Genomic DNA, 19,389 nt, shown 5'->3' on the forward strand with positions numbered 1-19,389 from the left:
GTCTTTATTCTGTGAAGCCTGTATAAACAAGGAGGCACCAGGTTGCTAGGCAGTCAGAGCTGGGCAATTGCCCAGACCTTCCTCAACTTCCCACCGGTGTGGTTTGCCCTGTCAGCCATGACCCTCAGGCTAGGAAAGCGCCCCACTTCCCCTTGGGCCACCCACCCACCCACCCACGGTGTCCTCAGAGAGTAAAGTGCCATCTTGCTGTTGTTGTTCTGTTTAGTTTCGGGTTGAGAGGCAGGAAAATGTTGAGTTGAAGAGGGCAAGCAGCATTTCAGGAGGAAAGTGTTCAACCTTCAACATGTCAGTCTTTCTCATTAAACATTCTGCAGAGATCTTGTAGCGTGCCCTTCATTGCTAAGGAAGTAGTTTTGTCATGAAGGATGGATGCTAGAGTTTGTCAAATGTTTTTCTCTGTGTTTCTTAACAAAGTGTGATGTGTTGAGCTTTTTCTGTTAAACCAGCTTATATTCCTAAATCCTGCTTGGTCATGCAGCCCGGTGTGGGATTTTCATATGGTGTGGGACTGAGTTGTCTAATACCTAGTGTGTCATCTGTATCCTCAAGATGTGTGTGAGCCACGTGTGTATAGACAGCCACACTTAGCTTTCCTTGGGATAGTGTCTGGTTTACGTTCCAGGACCACCTAAACTGGATTAAAAAGCATTCCATACAATTACATTCTCTGGAAGAGATGTTCATTGGTAAAGGACTGGTATTGATCATTCCTAATATTTCATGATATCTAGTAAATATTAATATTTTATTGTTTATATTTTATATTAATACTTTATATTTGTATAAAATAATATTTTATATTTATATTTAAGTGTTTTATATAAAATATTTATATTTTAGTTTTATATAAAATACTACCATTTTATATTTATATTAATATTTAAGTGTTATAGTATTTTGTAATATCGAAGACATACAAATCTCAGATATTCTGAATGAGTAGTTTGAGAGAGTCATTATTTTCAAATTTGTACCTACCTGTAAGCCCACCAGACTCCAATGGACAGTTCCAAACTCAGTGTCACATAGTTGCCTCTGATTAAACTCAGTTGGTCACAAAACCAAAAGTTATGAATGTGAGGGAAGGATTTGTAGGGAAGGGGGAGGGGAGTACATAGGAGGGGAGGAAGTCAGAGAGAATTATGGGAGTATAATCAGAATGCATTGTATGTATATATGTATGACATTGTCAAAGAGGAAAAAATTAATTGAAAAAAGGAAAATAGTAGCATAAAATAGTACTTAGCTGAACACATAATACCATTATAAATTTTAATCATTGTACTACATTTTAGAAATTAAACCTCCCTAACAAACCTGTACTTTGAATATAAAAATACTAATTCAATGTAGTTTAATTCAATCTTTTGTTATCAGTCTAGTTTTTTTCTTCGGTTACCTTCAATAAATGTGTTTTCCTAGAGTTTATCATGGTCACCTAATTTAATAGCTTGTGATTGTTTACCTAGAACATTTAAGTGGTATAGCATAATTTACTTTTTAGAGACACCAAACTTGGGTTGAGAGCATAGCCCACTTGGTGGAGTAATGAGTTGGCATAGCAGATCCCAAGCAGGCCAGAGCCTGCCAATGCAAGCACAGGTCTGTGTTCCCGTGCCCTTAGGAGGAGGCCAAGAGTGTCAGGAGTGCAAGGTCATCTTCAACAACAAAGGAAGTTTGAGGCCAGCCAACGCTACTTGAGATCCTTCCTCAAAACACCAAACCAATAAACGTAGTTTCTCCTTTATTGCTTTTGAGGTTCCAGAAAATTATAACAAGGAATTGCATGCTGAAGCTGTCCCTTCAAAATACTGAGGCAGAAATATAATCATTATGTGATTTTTTTTCTTATGTGATTTTCTGGAATTCATAACACATTTGTTAAGATAATCATTTTTCTGTATCCACAGATCGGTTTTATGCGAGACCGTTTGATTCAGTTCATCACTAAGTTGCAGTTTGCTGCGACTGTACTTTTGGCATTGTGGACAGAAAAAAAACAGCATAGAAAAACAACGACGATTTTGTGTGTACTCAACACTGTATTTGCTCCCTTCGTGCTGGGTATTATAGTTCTTTCAACACTACTGTCATCTCCTCTACTACCCCTCTTCACACTTCCTGTTTTCTTAGTGGGGTTTCCTCGTCCAGTTCAGAGCTGGCCAGGAGCAGTGGGCACTGCAGCCTGTGTGTGCACCGACAGTGTGTTCTACCACCAGATGGTCCCCAGGCTGACTGAGGCACTGCAGAACGCCATGGCGGCGGGAAGTTTAGGTGAGTGGTAAGCTGGGCCTAAAAAATAATTCTTTCTGTTATATTTGGGGTATGGAAGGAAGGGAGGGAGGGAGGGAGGAAGGGAAAAATAAATCAAACAAGCAGATCCTTTTGATCCAATCATAAAACAGATTCCAGTACTTTGATGTGTACCCAGGGACAAAATATGAAATAGAATTATATCTCTCCAGGGAAATGCAAATCAAAACAACCCTGAGATTCCACCTCACACCAGTCAGAATGGCTAAGATAAAAACTCAGGTGACAGCAGATGCTGGTGAGGATATGGAGAAAGAGGAACACTCCTCCCTTGCTAGTGGGATTGCAAGCTTGTACAACCACTCTGGAAATCAGTCTGGAGGTTCCTCAGAAAATTGGACACAGTACTACCAGAGGATCCAGCAATACCTCTCCTGGGCATATACCCAGAAGATACTCCAACTTGTAATAAGGACACATGCTCCACTATGTTCATAGCAGCCTTATTTATAATAGCCAGAATCTGGAAAGAACCCAGATGCCCCTCAACAGAGGAATGGATTCAGAAAATGTGGTACATTTACACAACGGAGTACTACTCAGCTATTAAAAACAATGAATTCATGAAATTCTTAGAAGTGGATGGATCTGGAGGATATCATCCTAAGTAGGTAATCCAATCAAAAAAGAACACACATGATATGCACTCACTGATAAGTGGATATTAGCCCAGAAGCTCAGAATACCCAATATACAATTTGCAAAAAAAACATGAAACGCAAGAAAAAGGAAGACTAAAGTGTGAATACTTCATTCTTTCTTAGAAGGGGGAATAAAATACTCATGGAAGGAGTTACAAAGACAAAGTTGGGAGCAGAGACTGAAGGACTGACCATCTAGAAACTGTCCCACCTGGGTATCTATCCCATAAACAACCACCAAACCCAGACACTATTGCAGATGCCAACAAGATTTTGCTGACAGGAGCCTGATATAGCTGTCTCCTGAGAGGCTCTTTCAGTGCCTGACAAATACAGAAGTGGATGCTCACAGTCATCCATTGGATGGAGCACAGGGTCCCCAATGAAGGAGCTAGAGAAAGTACCCAAGGAGATGAAGGGGTTTGCAGCCCCATAGGAGGAACAACAATATGAACTAACCAGTATCTCTAGAGCTCCCTGGGACTAAACCATCAATCAAAGAAAACACATGATGGGACTCATGGCCCCAGCTGCATATGTAGTAGAGGATGGCCTAGTTGGTCATCAATGGGAGGAGAGGCCCTTGGTCCTGTGAAGGTTCTGTGCCCCAGAATAGGGGAATGCCAGGGCCAGGAAGCGGGAGGGGGTGGGAGAGAATAGGGGATTTTCAGAGGGGAAACTAGGAAAGGGGATAACATTTGAAATATAAATAAAGAAAATATCTAATAAAGGAGGAAAAAATAAATTGAAAAAAAAAAGAATTATATCTCTCCTGCTTATTGTGAGATAAAATTATAAAATAAAAAAACTTAAAGAAAATTTCCCTAATTTGACAGTTTAAGAAGGAAAACTTTTTTTAAAAAATAAATTCAGTTAGCAAGCTCACCATTGAAACAGAAAAGCCTTTCTGCTCATATTTTTCATGAACTTAGAGCGAATATCTGTGAAGTTGATACAGTAGACTCTATCTGAAAAGTGGGAAAGCATCTGCTTGTGTGGGTCACCCTGCCTAGCCCCTCCAGAACAGAGACCTTGAAAGGAAAGCTGTGCACTGTCTGTGTAGATGCTGAGAGCCAGTGAGAGACTCTCAGCAGCTGCCACTTGGGGAGTCCCTTGTAGGCAGACATTTCAGTGGGTGGTGGCCAGCCCTGCTCAGTTAACTCATCGGTTCCACATGCTGAGTATGAATAAGGAGACTCACACACACACACAAAAGAAAAGTGCTATTTCTAATAGCAAAGAAATGGGAATGCCTAAATTGTTTCCTGACCATTAACTATAGTCATACAGTGAATTCTAAGGCTTTGAACGAACGTAAGCTGGCTGCAATCAGCATGTGCAGTCTCATAGGTACTATATCGAAAGAGAGACCTAAGTTTTTAAAGTATACATTGCAAATTGATGTAAATTATATAAAAATCTCAAATCCACAAAGCACTGTTCTGTGTGTTTATTGTTTAGGTCAGTGTGATTCATGCATATTTAGCATTTTATTCAATAGTCTCTACTTGGTGATTTTGCTGGCAAATATATCCTCAATTTTTCTGTATTCTCTCTCACCTATATGTTAACCCTTCCAAATGTTCGTAAAGAGCTTGGCTTAATACCTCATGATATGCAGTGAGTACTCATTTCTTTGTTTGACCTAATGATGGGCAAAGTAGTTGAATTTGGTTATAGATGTTTAATTTTAAATATTCACACAACAAACCCAAAAATTACTTCTTTTCTTTCTTTCTTTCTTTTTCTCCCTCTCTCCTGTTTCAAATTTCTTTTAGGTCTCCTCCTACCTGGCTCTCATTACTTGGGCCGTTTTGAGGATCGTTTAATATGGATAATGATTCTAGAGTGTGGCTATACTTATTGCTGCATTAATGTTAAGGTCAGTACCACTTGAAACTCCTCCAGCAGTTTTTATAGAGCATATGTCAAGTTTTACCTGTTATGTACACATCAGTAACTTAGCTTGGGAGAAGTGGATCTTAGCTGATGAAAATCCATGATGATTTTTAAAGGTATATTTCAGTAAGCACCTGTTGATAGCTGACTAGAGCTGACTAGATACTAGAGCATGGGAACAGCATTTTTCTGGTCTTTCTAAAATCTATTAATATTACTATCATTGTTTTATTGCACACATGGGTGCTTTGCCTGTATATGTGATTACATGCCTGATACTTATGGAGGCCAGAAGAGGGCGTCAGATCCCCTAGAACTGGGTTACAGATGGTTGTGAACCACCATGTGGGTGCTGAGAATCAAACCAGGGTCCTCTGGAAGCAGCCCGTGCTCTTAACTGTTGTGCATCTCTCTGGCCATATCTCCTAGTCTTGTTCATCTCATCTGTGTCTAATTGTGAGTCAGAAGGCAGGCGGATTTCTGAGTTCAAGGCCAGCCTGGTCTACAAAGTGAGTTCCAGGACAGCCAGGGCTACACAGAGAAACCCTGTCTCAAAAAACCAAAAAAAAGAAAAAAAAAAAAGTGAGTCAGTAGTTTCTTAAATTCCCATGCGTCACATAAATATTTCGGTTTACTAAAATCATTTTCCCACACCACTAGCCTCCATACTGCACCATTCTTCTTTCTTTTAAGGGCAGAATGCCCTGTTAGAGTTGTTTATTCTAAATTCTTTCCATTCTGCTTTACCGGTCTTAGGTGTTTGACTCTGTTCCCAAGCCTGCACTTGTTGAGGTCTTCAGTGACTCTCACCTTGCTAGTAACCCAGTGTTTATTCTCAGACCTGTGCCACTTAGCCAGGCAGCAGCACTGACAAGATACTCTGGTTTCGTGAGTTGTCTTTACCATGACCTCTTCACATCAGAGTCCCAGAGTCTAGCAGTCGTCAGAGACAACTGTCATTCTGGTTGCTTGGATCAAAAGTCGTTGTAGACCCCTTAGTCCAGTAACTGTGTCTGTTCCATCACCTCTGACCCCCATTCATCTTCATCCTTTATCCAGATCATTTTAGTAGCCTCTTAATTTATTACTAAGCAAAATGATCTTGAAAATGAGGTTAGGTCATGTCACTTACCTAATGAAAACCCTATAATGTGATGGTTTTTAATCTGTGGGTTGTGACCCATTTGGAGAATTGAACCCTTTCGCATGGATCCCATGAAAGATATCCTATATATCATATATTTACATTTCAGTTCATAGCAGTAACAAAATGACATTTATGAAGTAGCAATGAAAATAGTTTTATGCCTGGGGGTCACCACAACATGAGGAACTGTGTTAAAGGGGTGCAACATTGGGAAGGTTGAGACCTACTACTGTAGCGGATTTCTTTCATTTAGAGCCAAGGCTTACTGCTACTTCTTGAACTTTAACCCCTACTTTAACCCCTGTTCTAGCCCACTGGCTGTTTCCTCTCCCTTCAGATAGTCAACCCTGTGGATTATCACCTTCAAGCGTTTTCTTTCCAGGCATTATAGCCATTGTTTAAAGCTACAGCCACTCCCATCCCAGCAGCCCTTGCCTTGCTGACACTTTACACCTTCTACAAACTGAATAGATGATTGCTTTTTGTGTGTGTCCTTCACTAATGTAATGTCACAGGGAATGTAGCTCTGCTTTTATCCAAGAATGTGACCTAAGGCCCGTTAGTGCTCAACACAGAGTGGACCTTTAGTAAAATGTCCCAAGTGCATAGTAAATAGATACATCCTTCATCTTCACGGAGACTGCATGGAAGTGCTAGTGACCAACATGCTGTCCCTTTACAACCGTGACTCTCAAAATTCAGTCCTCCGTCTGCTTGGACTAACTGCAAATGGCAATGCCTGAGTTTCACTTTGGACCTTCCAAATCAGAAACTAAGGGTTGCTCCTCCGTTGGTGTGCTGTGAGGTACCATGACTCATAACTCACCCAAAGCTTGCTCAGATAATCTGAGAAGGAACATGCAGGCGGCCATGAGTATTTTTTTTTAATTCTACTACATTTTAAAATCATACAGTTTACTATTAACCAGTGACATGAATTCTTTTAATGGTCTCTCATGTTTTTCACACTATTTATAGGTAACCTTTATTAATTGATCTATTTATTTTGACCAAGCTAACTTAGGACTTGCTAACATTTGTATTACTTTGAAGTTTAAAATTTCAATCTTCATAAACATATTTACTAATTTTTTTTTGTAACTCTGAGTAATGTCATGATGTAGACAATGTAGTTAGGTCAAACCACACCCACTTTACCCTCTATCTCCTTCCAGGCTCTACCCCATCCCCATCAAGATCTCCAACCAAAAGCACATCTTGGTTTTGTTATAGCTCTGAGTCCCATCAGTGCTTCCTGTGTGCTCAGTGTGCATGCATGCAGGGCCGTCTGCTGGAGCCTTGACAAATTATGTGGGCCACATCCTTAAAGAAAGCTGTTTCTCCCTCCCAGGCAGCCATCAGTTACCAAAAGCTCCCACGCTAGGAATGGGGCATCATGAGGGAGGCTTCCCCTCTCCTGTGCACACTAGGATGCTGGCTGCTTGTGTAGGCGACCTCAGCCTCTGTGGCTTCCTGAGCGTAGCAGCTCCATCAGAGCCAGAAGACAGTTGCAGCAGCCCTGCTTAGCCTCGGGCTCGTGAAGTCTTTTGGTCTCTCTTGCTGATGCCCTCTAAGCTATGAAAGAAGTGGTTGTACGTAGATGCCCACAGGGGGTTGAGCACTCTGTCCTCACTCAGCTTCTAGATGTCATCTTTCCTGTAAAATAAGAGGAACCTCAGAGGAGACAGGAGATCTGTGGAGGGTGTGTGTGGCATGTGGTGGAGCAGTCACTTAAAGTGGATCAGGAAGGCACTAGTGGTTTTGTGCTATATGTAAGTAAGTTACAAACTCTGATAGTGAAGAGTGAACTACTTCACTACTAGTGAAATTGTCAGCAGAGCTAGACTGGGGACAAGTTCCCTTAATGAGCACCTAGGGAATGTCCTGATGCCACGGTTTGCCTGTGGAACCGTATCAGCATGTGTCTAAAACTGATACAGGAGCATACTCAGTCACTCAACACCTACCTGTGCATCTCATCTGGCTTAGACATGGGAATATAGTCATGACCAAAGATGGTGCTTTATGAAACTTACGTTGCAGTTAGTCGAGACAGACAGTAATCAAATAAATGTAGGAATATGATTTAATAAATTATGATACTTCCATATACTCGAATAATTCTCTTGGTCTCATATAAAGTAGAATGAAAAGGATACAGAAATACTGCAACACACTTAACAGTTCTGATTTTGATACCCCTCCTCCCACACAAGTCTGACTTAAGAGTTTTTAATGTGTGATTCATCATTAACAGTAGATCATCTTATGAACGTATGGCACAGTAAGTCTTAACCAACTGGTGGGATTTTCTATGATTTCCTTTAAACTTGTATTAGCCATCCTTTTACTCTCTTTATCCAACATCAGATGTGTTAGCTGATGTGAGGCCTAAGTGGCAGCTGCCCTTGACTTAGAGTTTGTGTTGTCTTGTTCTGTATCTGTGTGATGAGATTCCACAGCGCTCGTGAGACTGGTTTCTGTTCCCTGGGTAAGAGATGGCTGTGAACCCAAGTGTTTCTCTTTCCTCTTTAGGGGTTAGAACTGCAGGAAACATCCTGCCACACTGCTGAAGCCCAGAGAGTTGATGAAGTGTTTGAAAGTGCTTTTCAGCGAGAACACCCACAAGTGTGCTCCCTCAATGAGCACCTGGAGAATGTCTTGACGCCATGTACAGTTTTGCCTGTGAAACTGTATTCTGATGCCAGGAATGTGCTGACTGGCATAATTGATTCTCCTGACAACCTGAAGGAATTTAAAGATGACCTTATTAAGGTACTTGTGTGGGTGCTTATTCAGCACTGCTCTAAAAGGCCCAGCATGCAGGAGAATAAAACTGAAAATATGGGAGAAGCCTCACCAGTACTGCCACCAGCTGCGAACAGCTCACCACGCCCCGAGTCCCTGGAGGACTCTGAAAGTGCAAATTCAGACTGGTCTGATGGTAGTATTTTTGATGATGAACCAGCTATCAAAAACAGAAAAGAAAAACTTCAGTCCAAAGATCTAACTTGTACAAAGTTACCTATTCCAGGGTCCGTAGATTCTCAGAATCCAGATGACCATTCTGCAGGCACAGGTCCCAAAAATGATCTTTACAGGACGGTTATGTTGGGACTCCCTGCTGTTGACAAGGGACAGCGAGAAGATGTGGCATATATTCCTCTCGTGGAGTTTAGTTGTTCCCAGTCTCGCTTGCTAAGTTTACCTGAGGAATGGAGGTCTAACTCCACACCCCGTTCCAAGATCCTAGAGATGAGTGCCTTGTTTCCAGAAGACTGGTACCAATTTGTTTTAAGGCAATTAGAATGCTTTCACTCGGAAGAGAAGTCACGTGTTCTAGAGGAAATTGCAAAGGATAAAGCTTTAAAAGACTTGTATGTCCATACAGTGATGGCTTGTTATATTGGTTTATTTGGAATAGACAATGGAGTGCCTAGCCCTGGTCAGCTAGTAAGAGTCTACAATGGTGGCTTACCCTGGGCTGGCACCTTGGATTGGCTCTCAGAAAAACCAGAGCTGTTCCACCTAGTTCGGAAAGCATTCAGGTAACTCATTTTGATTATATACAAGTTGTCATTCTTTTTTTTTTTTTTTTAATTACTAGAGATTTTTTTCTGATTTTTTTTTTCAAAAAGCTTAGTCTATGATTGTATTGGAAACAGATTAACTTCTACATTTTTTATTTTGTTGGTGTGGAGGACTTTTAGTAAGATTCACTGGATTTCTTCATTTCAGCTGCTTTCATTTTTCCCTCATTTTGTTTGTTTAGGGTTTTGTTGTGTTCGTTGTTTCTGTCAGTATTGAGGGTAGAACCTGATATCCTGCCTCCACCTGAGAGTGCTGCTGTTACAGGCATGAGCCACCAACCACCACCTCGTTAATAAGGTGCTGGGTATGGAACCCAGGACTGTGTTGGGATGGGAGGCCAGTACACTGGCCCCTGAGCTACAGCTCCCTCTTTTTTTTTTTTAATCTGAAATGGATGATTTCATTTTAGGGGAGGCAGGCTGTTGAGACATGATCCCAGACTGGCTTTGAGCTCATTGTAGATAGCCAGGGATGAGCTGGTCATCTTGCCTCCGCCTCTATCACATGTGTGTGCCACTGTATCCCTCTACATGGCTTACTTCCACTTCCAAGTCTTAAAAATATCGAACAAGCCAGACATGGTGGCGCACACCTTTAATCCCAGCACTCGGGAGGCAGAGGCAGGTGGGTTTCTGAGTTCGAGACCAGCCTGGTCTACAAAGTGAGTTCTAGGACAGCCAGGGCTATACAGAGAAACCCTGTCTCAAAAAACTAAAAAAACCAAAAAACAAACAAACAAACAAACAAACAAAAAATCGAACAAATAGCTTTCATCTCTAAGTTTTTTTAAAAATATTCTGAAATTATTTGGGTTTCTATATTTTAGGTATACACTGAAACTAATGGTTGATAAAGCAAGTTTGGGTCCAATAGAAGACTTTAAAGAACTGACCAACTGCCTCAGAGAGTACGAGAGGGACTGGTACATTGGCTTAGTGTCTGAAGAGCAGTGGAAGAGAGCAATTCTAGAAGAAAAGCCGTGCTTGTTCTGCCTGGGGTATGAGTCTAGTATGGTAAGGCACTTCCATGTAGAAACCTTTAAGATTAGAAGGTGTAAATATTTGAATTATCAAAAGATGTGACTTTCTAGCTGTGGATAATGTGTTAATGACAGTTGGAAGGCATGGTCATGGTTCTGTTATCAGGTAGTATAACTTGAAATAGTGGGTCCATTTCCTTCTGCCAGGTGAATGGGGACAATTGAGCATGTACTTTCTATACAACAGCTGACCTTAGAGGGTGCATGCACAGTTGACAACATGTGTTCAGATTTTTATTGCCAGTTTAAGTGTAAGGATTACTACTTTACTGTTAACTCCAAGAAGAGAAGTTAATTTGTAAGTAGTAAATTCCTTCTTTGGCTGACATATATACTTTACGCGAATCAAATCTAACCTTTGAGAATTCAGAGAGACTTCAAACTGAGGACCTAAAAAAAAAAAAAAAAAAAAAACCCTACTACTTACTCTTATTCGTTTAAAATATCTTTAATTAAACACGGTATAAAGCATTGACTATTTTGAGCCTATTTGGGGTTTCAGGTCTATGTAGCATTACAGCAGAATGAAAGAAGTTCAGCATCATCTGCCAACAGAAAAGATTTTATTTTAATTACCATGCTAAGGCATATAGCAAACAAAGAAACATTAGTTGTTGTTTTTTTTTTTTAATGTACTAAATGCGTTATCAAAGAACAGCAAGAAACCTCTATTTGAAGCACATCATGTTGCCTCCTTTCTCAGCAAGACAGTTAACTCCATTAGAGTGGTGCCACCAAGGACACAGGGCTCTCCCTTCTCCTCTGCCCCAGTTAAAGGATGGTTTTCCCTGGGGTTAGAATGTCGGTTTCCTTATTCTCTTCCCCGCTGTGACTGCTGAGGCCAAGCCAAATTCCAGTCAGGAAGTGGGCTCCCTTCTGGCCAGCCCTTCTCATGGGAGGCCTTATCTTAGACACGCTACCACCAGGAATCTGGGCCCTGATCCTGTTGCCTATTCACTTGATAGAGGTTATACAGTGAAAGAGATGAGCTGAAAAGGCCCTGTTCCCTGTGCCCACCATGAAGTGTTGTCTCCTGAGGTGGGAATGTCTATCAGGGAGCATCATGTGAGGGTTACATGTCCTGACCCAGACTGCCGCCAAAATATTCCCTGTGACAGAGCAAATCAGAGAAAATAATAAATAAAAATCAAAGAAAAGCTGAGCTCTGAAGCATTCCCCAAAAGAAATGATTCATTAGCTGTGTTGTGGCTACACCGAGGTAGACAGTTGGTACCCTTGGTCTTGGTATAGAAGTGAATGTGCTTTCTAGGAATTACACAGAGGAGACCGGCAGGGCAAGCAGTGCTGGGCAGAGAACGAACTCCATCATCATGGATGCAAAATTCTCAACACAGTAGTAACAAACTGATCCAGCATCCTATAAAAACAACTTTTGTGTCAAAATAGTATATAAATTGGTTTAAACTATAGTACACAGTAACAGCAGAATAAGAAACAAAAGCTCCATTATTATCTCAATAGATAAAAACGGGAAAAAACTCATAGTAAAAACATTTTTTTCAGCAGTTAAACTTGAAATTAAAAATATATAGTTACCATGGTAGTACTGTGCTGACAATTCCTGCCTCAGTGTATTGGGAGGTAACGAGGATTTGATGAGACCATAAATGTTGAGCTCTGTGATGGGATTAGCGGCTCTGTCAACATGAGGACACATTAGACCCCCTGTATGCATTGGATACCTCACAAAGACAGGAAGAAGGCAGCCTTCTCCGAGCCAGAAGGAACCCTTACCACAGCCTAGCCACAGTGAGCCCAGACTGCAGTTCCAGCTTCTAGAACAGGGAGAAGACAAACCTCGACAGATCTTTCTCTTCTTTACCCCCCTCCTCTTCTCTCCTCCTTTATCCCCCTCCTCTTCTCTCCTCCTTTATCCCCCTCCTCTTCTCTCCTCTCTCTCCACCTTTCTACAAGGGTCTCACCATCCTGCCCAGGCTAGTTGTGTGATTCAAAAATACCTAAGTCCCATGATCAACCTGTCTCAGTCTCTCAGGTTGCAAAGCCTGGAGGCCTGTGCTGCTGTGCTTGGCATAAGTGTCGCTTGTGACAGCTGAGCTATGGCAACAGAGTGGTGAGGTGAAGGAAAACTGGATCAGAACTGAAGAAGGAATGCTACTTGCAGGTGGCAGAATCTTATGTTTAGAATTTAAGGATTCATTTTGAAACTGTTTGAGATAATTGTACAATATAAAAAGTTGATCAACATATAATAGTTTATATTTTTTACTTACCAGAAATGATCAAACCAAAATTATAGGGCCATTGAAATTGCTTGGCAGATATCTTCAGGACCCACATGGTGAAAGAGAATCATCTTAAAGTTGCCCTCTGACCTCCATATGTACAATGGAACATGTATCTGTGTACACACACATAATGACAATTTTTTAATTAAATAATAAAATACAAGCCAGGCATATCTCATGGTACTGAGACCATTGTATCCCCAGTTAAGAGAAGCACCGGATTATGGATATCATTTTCCCATGGCTGCTACAAAAACTCATCCCCACAAACTGTGGGACTTTAAGGAACAAATTTATTGCCCAGTTCAGGAGCTGGGAGTCTGAGTCACAGTGTCAGGAGGCCACACTCCCTGTGAGGGCTTGGGAGAAGAAGTCTTCCCTTGATCCCCTGCTTCTGCTGGCTCCTGGCATTTCTTGGCTGGGGTGATGTAAAGTCGGTCTCCATCTCCACATGGCCACCTTCTGTGTGTTGTAGAGAGCTCTCCTGTTCCTTTCTTTTTAAAGAACACAAGACATTGACTTAGTTAGGATCCACATAAATCTAGGATGATGTTATCTCATAGTCCTTGTGACATCTGCCAAGTACCCACCCCAGTAGAAGCCATCTTCACAGGTGCCATGCTTAGGACAGATATTCCTCTCATTGGAAGATGCTGTCCCCACTGAAGGTCTCAGCTAACACCATATTAAGTAACTGACCTCCATATTGTTTCAAGGAACTAAATGCTAAAACCATGTAAATTTTAGGAGAAAACATAGGAGTAATCTTCATGACCTCGAACTTATGAGTAAGTTCTTAGACATGATAACAAAAGTATGAGAAACAAATGAAACTACATCAGGTTTCATATTAGGGTTAAGGACTGTAGCAATAGCTCAGCAGTTAAGAGCATTATCCACTTTCCCAGAGGACCAAGATTCCATTCCTGGCACCCACATGTCTCTTCTCAATCATCTGGAACTCTAATCCCAGATCCAACACCCTCTTCTGGCCTTCTCAGACACTGTATACAGACATACATGCAAGTAAACATCCAAAGAAAGAAAGTAAATTAGTAGGTGACCAGTACTGGGAAGTGGCACAGTGGTGGAATGTTTGCCTAATACACAGAAGACCCCAAGATGAATCCCCAGTATCAGCAAGAAAAGACAAACAAATGCATAGTAGACCCTTTAGTTACTGGTCTAGTGGCTTCTTCCCCCAGGACCTAGGATCCTGAGGGAAGAAGATTGCCACAAGTTTGAGGCCAACCTGGGCTATAAAACAAACCAAAGCAAAAAACATCCAACCAAAAATAAAGTTGTTTTCAAATGTCACATATTTGTAATCTCAGCAGAAGAAACAAGAGTCATTCTTGGTTGCAGAGGACTTTGTAGTGACTTTACATCTGTGGACATCTTAGTCCACATAAGATCCTATCTCAAAAACAAGTGGTTTGGAAAGATGGATGGCTCAATGGTTCAGAGACTATTGCTTTTAAAAAAAATTGGGGTTCAATTCCCAGCCCCATATGGTAGCTCACAACTCTTTGTAACTTTAGTTCCAGGGGTCCAATCCCTCCTTGGGGCACATGCAGATAAAATACTTACACATATAAAATAATAGAAGTGATATTCTTTATGAAGAGGAGACAGAAGGGCCGGGACACATTCTATTCCCCAGGAGGAGCAAGACTTCACAGTCATCCTCTGGTCCACAGAATACAGCTCTATCCTGGGCTGTGTGAGGTCCTACCTCAAAACAAAACAGTATTGAAAAATAAACTTTGTGTGTTAAAGCATACTGTCAAAAAGTGAAAACAACCTAGAATGGGAAAAATAACTGCACATATCTCATAAAAGATTTGTTACTAATATATATATATATATATAATATAATATATATATGTTATATATATATAACATATATATATGTTACTTATATATATATATCCATATATAAATTATATATATATATATATATATATATAATTTAAACTCTAATAAAAACAGAATCCAATTGAAGATGGACAAAAGCTATATACTCACTTCTCCACAGATACACAGTGACCAGTAGCACACACACACACACATACACACACATATACACACAATGCTCTGCAACATTAATGACCATAATAAAATTAGGGCTGAAACATGGAGCTGACTGGTAAAATTGCTTGCCTAGCATGTGCAAGTCTCTGGCCTTGATCTCCACCACTACCCATGAGAAAAACAAAAGCTACAACATTTTATTGCACTACAGTCTAAAATTAAAAGTCGCTAAGTCTTGACAAGTCTATGAGGAGATTAGAACCCTGATATACTGACGCTGGCAAAATAACTCTGGTAATTTCTCAAGTAGTCAGTCACGGAACTATTACCCGACTCATGTTCATACTGGAAAAGAACAAAAGTATAGACTGACACAAAAACTTGCACACATGTTCACAGTGTAGTATTTATCATGGCTGAAAGGCAGAAGTGGGCCAGCTGTGCATCAAAAGATGATAGGTATGGAATATGGCATATATTATTGTGGTATGTATTATAGTATGCTGTGGCCATGGAAAGGAAGGAAGGACCGAGTACAAGGGCCATGAACTTTGAACAGGTGGATCTGCTCAGGTAGCATCATGGTGGTTGCTAAGGGAGGCGGATTGAGGAGCTAGGAAAGTGACGGCTGAGAGCTTTCTGTGTGAAGCCATGAAGACTTGGCTCAGATGTACCTCGGTAGTTATTGGACACTCTGTGAATCTCTAAGAGCCATTTGGTTATAAATTGACAGTTGAAATGAGCAAATTGTGCAGAAATTGAACTACATCTCATTAAAACTTTCTGAAAAGGAGTTTAGCAGAACAGTTATTCACCGTGGTGATTAATCATTTTTTTTCTTTTATTGGATATTTTCTTTATTTACATTTCAAATGTTATCCCCTTTCCGGGTCTCCCCTCTGCCTCTATGAGGGTGCTCCCCCACCCACCCACTCACTCCCTCCTTCCCACCCTGGCATTCCCCTACACTGGGGCATGGAACTAAAGTGGCAGGTTGGAGTCAGAGAAAACTAAGTAAATGAGATGTTTTGCAATTACGTGAAATTTTTCTTCTCTTACTTACTTAGAGTGCAGTTCTGGATTCTAAAGCTAAGCAACTCACGTACGTCTAAAAACACCAATCTCTACTGTGCGGGGCGCACTTTTGCTTTGTTTCTTGGTGATCTTTCCCATGCTTTTCACACTTGCAGGGCGTTTACACCTCGAGGGTGCTGATGCTTCAGGAGATGTCGGTGCACATCGGGAAGCTGAACGCTGAGGCTGTTCGAGGTCAGTGGGCCAACCTCTCGTGGGAACTGCTTTATGCCACCAACGATGATGAGGAGCGGTACAGCATCCAGGCTCACCCACTGCTGCTGAGGAACCTCACTGTACAAGCCGCTGACCCTCCCTTGGGATACCCAATTTTCTCTTCAAAACCTCTCCCTATACGTCTGTGTTAGTTCATTTTGACATCCAAATGCAGGCACAGCAGAGGAGGATCTAACTGAAAAGTAAGAGTGTGAGTGTTGTAATTTCACTAGACTTTCTCATTGCCCCAAGAATGCCTGAGAGAAAACCAAAGGGTCTGCAAAGCTGTTTCTCAGCCATTCAAATGACTCAGACAACAGGTCCTCTGTGTCTAACGTGGGTAAAAGTAGTTGGCCAATATTTGTGCTATATGAGTTCTGATTGGTTTTGGTAGCTAGAGATATTTGTACACGATTAGATTTTTTTTTTACTGCTTTGTTAAATGTCTGAAAAGTGGTTTGTCTTTTAAAAAGTCAACAGGTATGTAATTACATAGTTAAAAGACGTTCATATCAGTGTTTTAAATAATAATGAATCTTTTTAATGTTAACATGTACATATATTTATTTGAAATGTAATTAATTTTTAGTATTTTCGAATGTACTGTTTTAGCATTTAACATGATGTGAGCAGTTCCATTCAGTGTATCCATGTTTCATATACTTGGCTTGGAAACCGTAAACACTTGAAATAAAATCTCACCAGCTAAATTTTGTTCTTTGTGTTTAGAGAGGGATATCCATGTGTATAGGTGCCTACCCAGGCTTGTGGAGGCCAGAGGTCAACCTCAGGCAGTATCTCTCTCAGGGACTTGGACTTGCTGAGTTGGCTAGACTGGCCAACCAGTGAGACCCATGCTGTGTCCACCTCTGCAGCCAGTGAGACCCATGCTGTGTCCACCTCCGCAGCAGTGGAATAAGAAGCACATACCTCCATGCCTGGCTTTCTGCATGAGGGCTGGAGAACAACTTGAGGTCACCATGCCTAGATGGCAAGCACTTTACCAACTGAGAGACCATCCCAGCCAAATTTCTCTCCCACAAATTTCTGTTATATGTAAATGAAACAGGGCTCTTCATTCACCATGAGTGTTCTCAGAACCAGAAGACATCCCATAGTTCTGACTCCACACACAATACTGAATTACCCAGTGGGACCACCAGGGCCCCCATTGGGACTCCTATTATTGATTTCCTTCGGTCCTTGGGCATTTCAGAAATTGACCCGATTTGTTAAATCTCAAATTGATTCATCTCTTTCAAGCACATCTGTTTCAGTTCATTACCATTGGCTGGACGTTGGCGATAACAAGCAGGTTACTGGAGAAGAGTCAGACGTGGATACCGCTTCATCACCCTTGTCTCCGGGAGAGAGACTCAATTTCCATAAAATGCTTAAGTAAGATCATTCCCCTCCCCCTAAATTCGTCCATCAGTCTCATGCCACAAATCATTTATAGATTGCCGTAGTCTATGCTTCTGACATGGTAATATACATTTCTGCCACACTGGAAACTAAACAAGTCATCCCAGGCTAGACACATCGAAAAATTAGAACTTGAAGCCATCGCCCTTGAGAGTTGTAAGGCTAAGCACTGCACAGAGATTAGTCTGGAAGCTGTTAGTCTCTGAGAGGCACATCTGATTACATGAAGGTTGAGTGCCTTAGGGTCCTTCCCCCAGGAAAAACGGCACAGGAGCAGGTCAGGGTTACTCTGGGTAAAAATCTGTGGGTGGGCCTAATGAGCCAATCCTGTACATGGCCCCTAACATTGAACACTGGGGATCAGACCTCTACCTCTACCCACAGAGCTTGCTTCACTCCTAAATCCCTTGGCTAGCCCAGGTTATACCCAATAGACTGGAACCGTTAATTCAAGCCTCATAGATGACTTGTCCTTGTGTCCTTCGTGGTTTTAGAGAATCACCCGGTGAGCAAACAGACGTTTAGGCAGTCGTTAAAAACGTGGCTACAAATTTATTATCCAATATGCCTTTATAAAAATATTAAAATGGGGGAGATGTTGGGAGCTATTAAGACAACACTATTGTCCTGATCTCTGAGTTGGGCCTCTCCCCCCGAGAAGAAAAGGGGGTCAAAACCAGGCCACCAATGCAGCGCTCCAAGAACAACCACAGAATGTTCCAGCCTTAAGTCAGCGCCAGATGTCCTGACCACAAGATGTACCCTGATACCACCAAGTTCCTGCTTCCCCGTGTAGATGCCAAAAGAAAAATTTCCACTGCCCCACCCCTCCTGCTGAGAAGTACCTATACTTCCCCTTTTGATTGTGCATTTAAGCCTTGAGCCTTGCTGAATACAGAGAGACCTTGATGCTACTCAGACTGCTTCTGTGTCGTTCTTGCACTTGGTCTCTGTCCCTCTCTCCCCACATTTGGTTCTTAGGAGAAGGTCCCTCGAGACCCTCGAATAACTGGACCTGCTGGACTGGTCACTCTCAGAGCTGTACCTAATGCCTACTCTCTACTCAGGAAATGCTCATTGTAGTTATTGCTGAGAATATTTAATCTTTCGTTTGAAACAAAGCATAGTACACTCAACGGTTGTAACCCCAAGTTTCTCCGGCCAGAAACAGTGAAGTCTGTCTAAAGTTTTCTTCATCACCTTCTATGGACTTATCATTTACCTTGTTAATATCCTCATAGAACTCTCGTGACACAGGTATTCATATTTTAGATCTACAGGAAAAAAAACTGAGAGATTAATTTACTGCAGTACACTGTAAATTCCATCAGGATGGAATCTTTCTGTCTTGGGCATGCTGTGGCCTCTATGTCACTAGAAAAGAGACTGGTACGTAGAAAAGACTTACCATACACACCCAGGGGCTCTGGTGAGGCTGAGAGATATCTTCAGAATAGGTACAGACTAGAGCTCTATAGTGCACACATTCAAATAAGATCAGTTTTTCTTGATACAAATCAAACTCCGGCCTCCATGTATACTGATCAAGTACTCAATCACTGAGCTACACTTTAAATGCTAAAAAGGTCCAGTATTTGAAAACTCTACTGTTCTTTAGACTTGGAGAAACAGAACTTGTCCTTAGAAGGGGAAAACATGTAAATAGCTGAACTAAGGATGGAAATATCCCAAATCCAATCTCTGAAGGACCTTGGCACAAAG

General features: G+C 41.4%; 1 protein-coding gene across 1 annotated transcript in view; it reads left to right on the top strand.

The window, feature by feature from the left end:
* Window positions 1-17,404, top strand: part of Pcnx4 (pecanex 4) — a 42,875-nt gene extending 25,471 nt beyond the window's left edge. Inside the window, exons 7-11 of the mRNA XM_021178985.2 lie at window positions 1,932-2,295; window positions 4,754-4,857; window positions 8,557-9,569; window positions 10,439-10,625; window positions 16,143-17,404. Coding sequence (XP_021034644.1) covers window positions 1,932-2,295; window positions 4,754-4,857; window positions 8,557-9,569; window positions 10,439-10,625; window positions 16,143-16,394 — 1,920 coding nt within the window. The 3' untranslated portion in view covers window positions 16,395-17,404. The remainder of the gene's footprint in view (window positions 1-1,931; window positions 2,296-4,753; window positions 4,858-8,556; window positions 9,570-10,438; window positions 10,626-16,142) is intronic.
* Window positions 17,405-19,389: the final 1,985 nt, after the last annotated feature.

The sequence above is a fragment of the Mus caroli genome, chromosome 12 (assembly GCF_900094665.2).
Source record: "Mus caroli chromosome 12, CAROLI_EIJ_v1.1, whole genome shotgun sequence".
Lineage (NCBI taxonomy): Eukaryota > Metazoa > Chordata > Mammalia > Rodentia > Muridae > Mus > Mus caroli.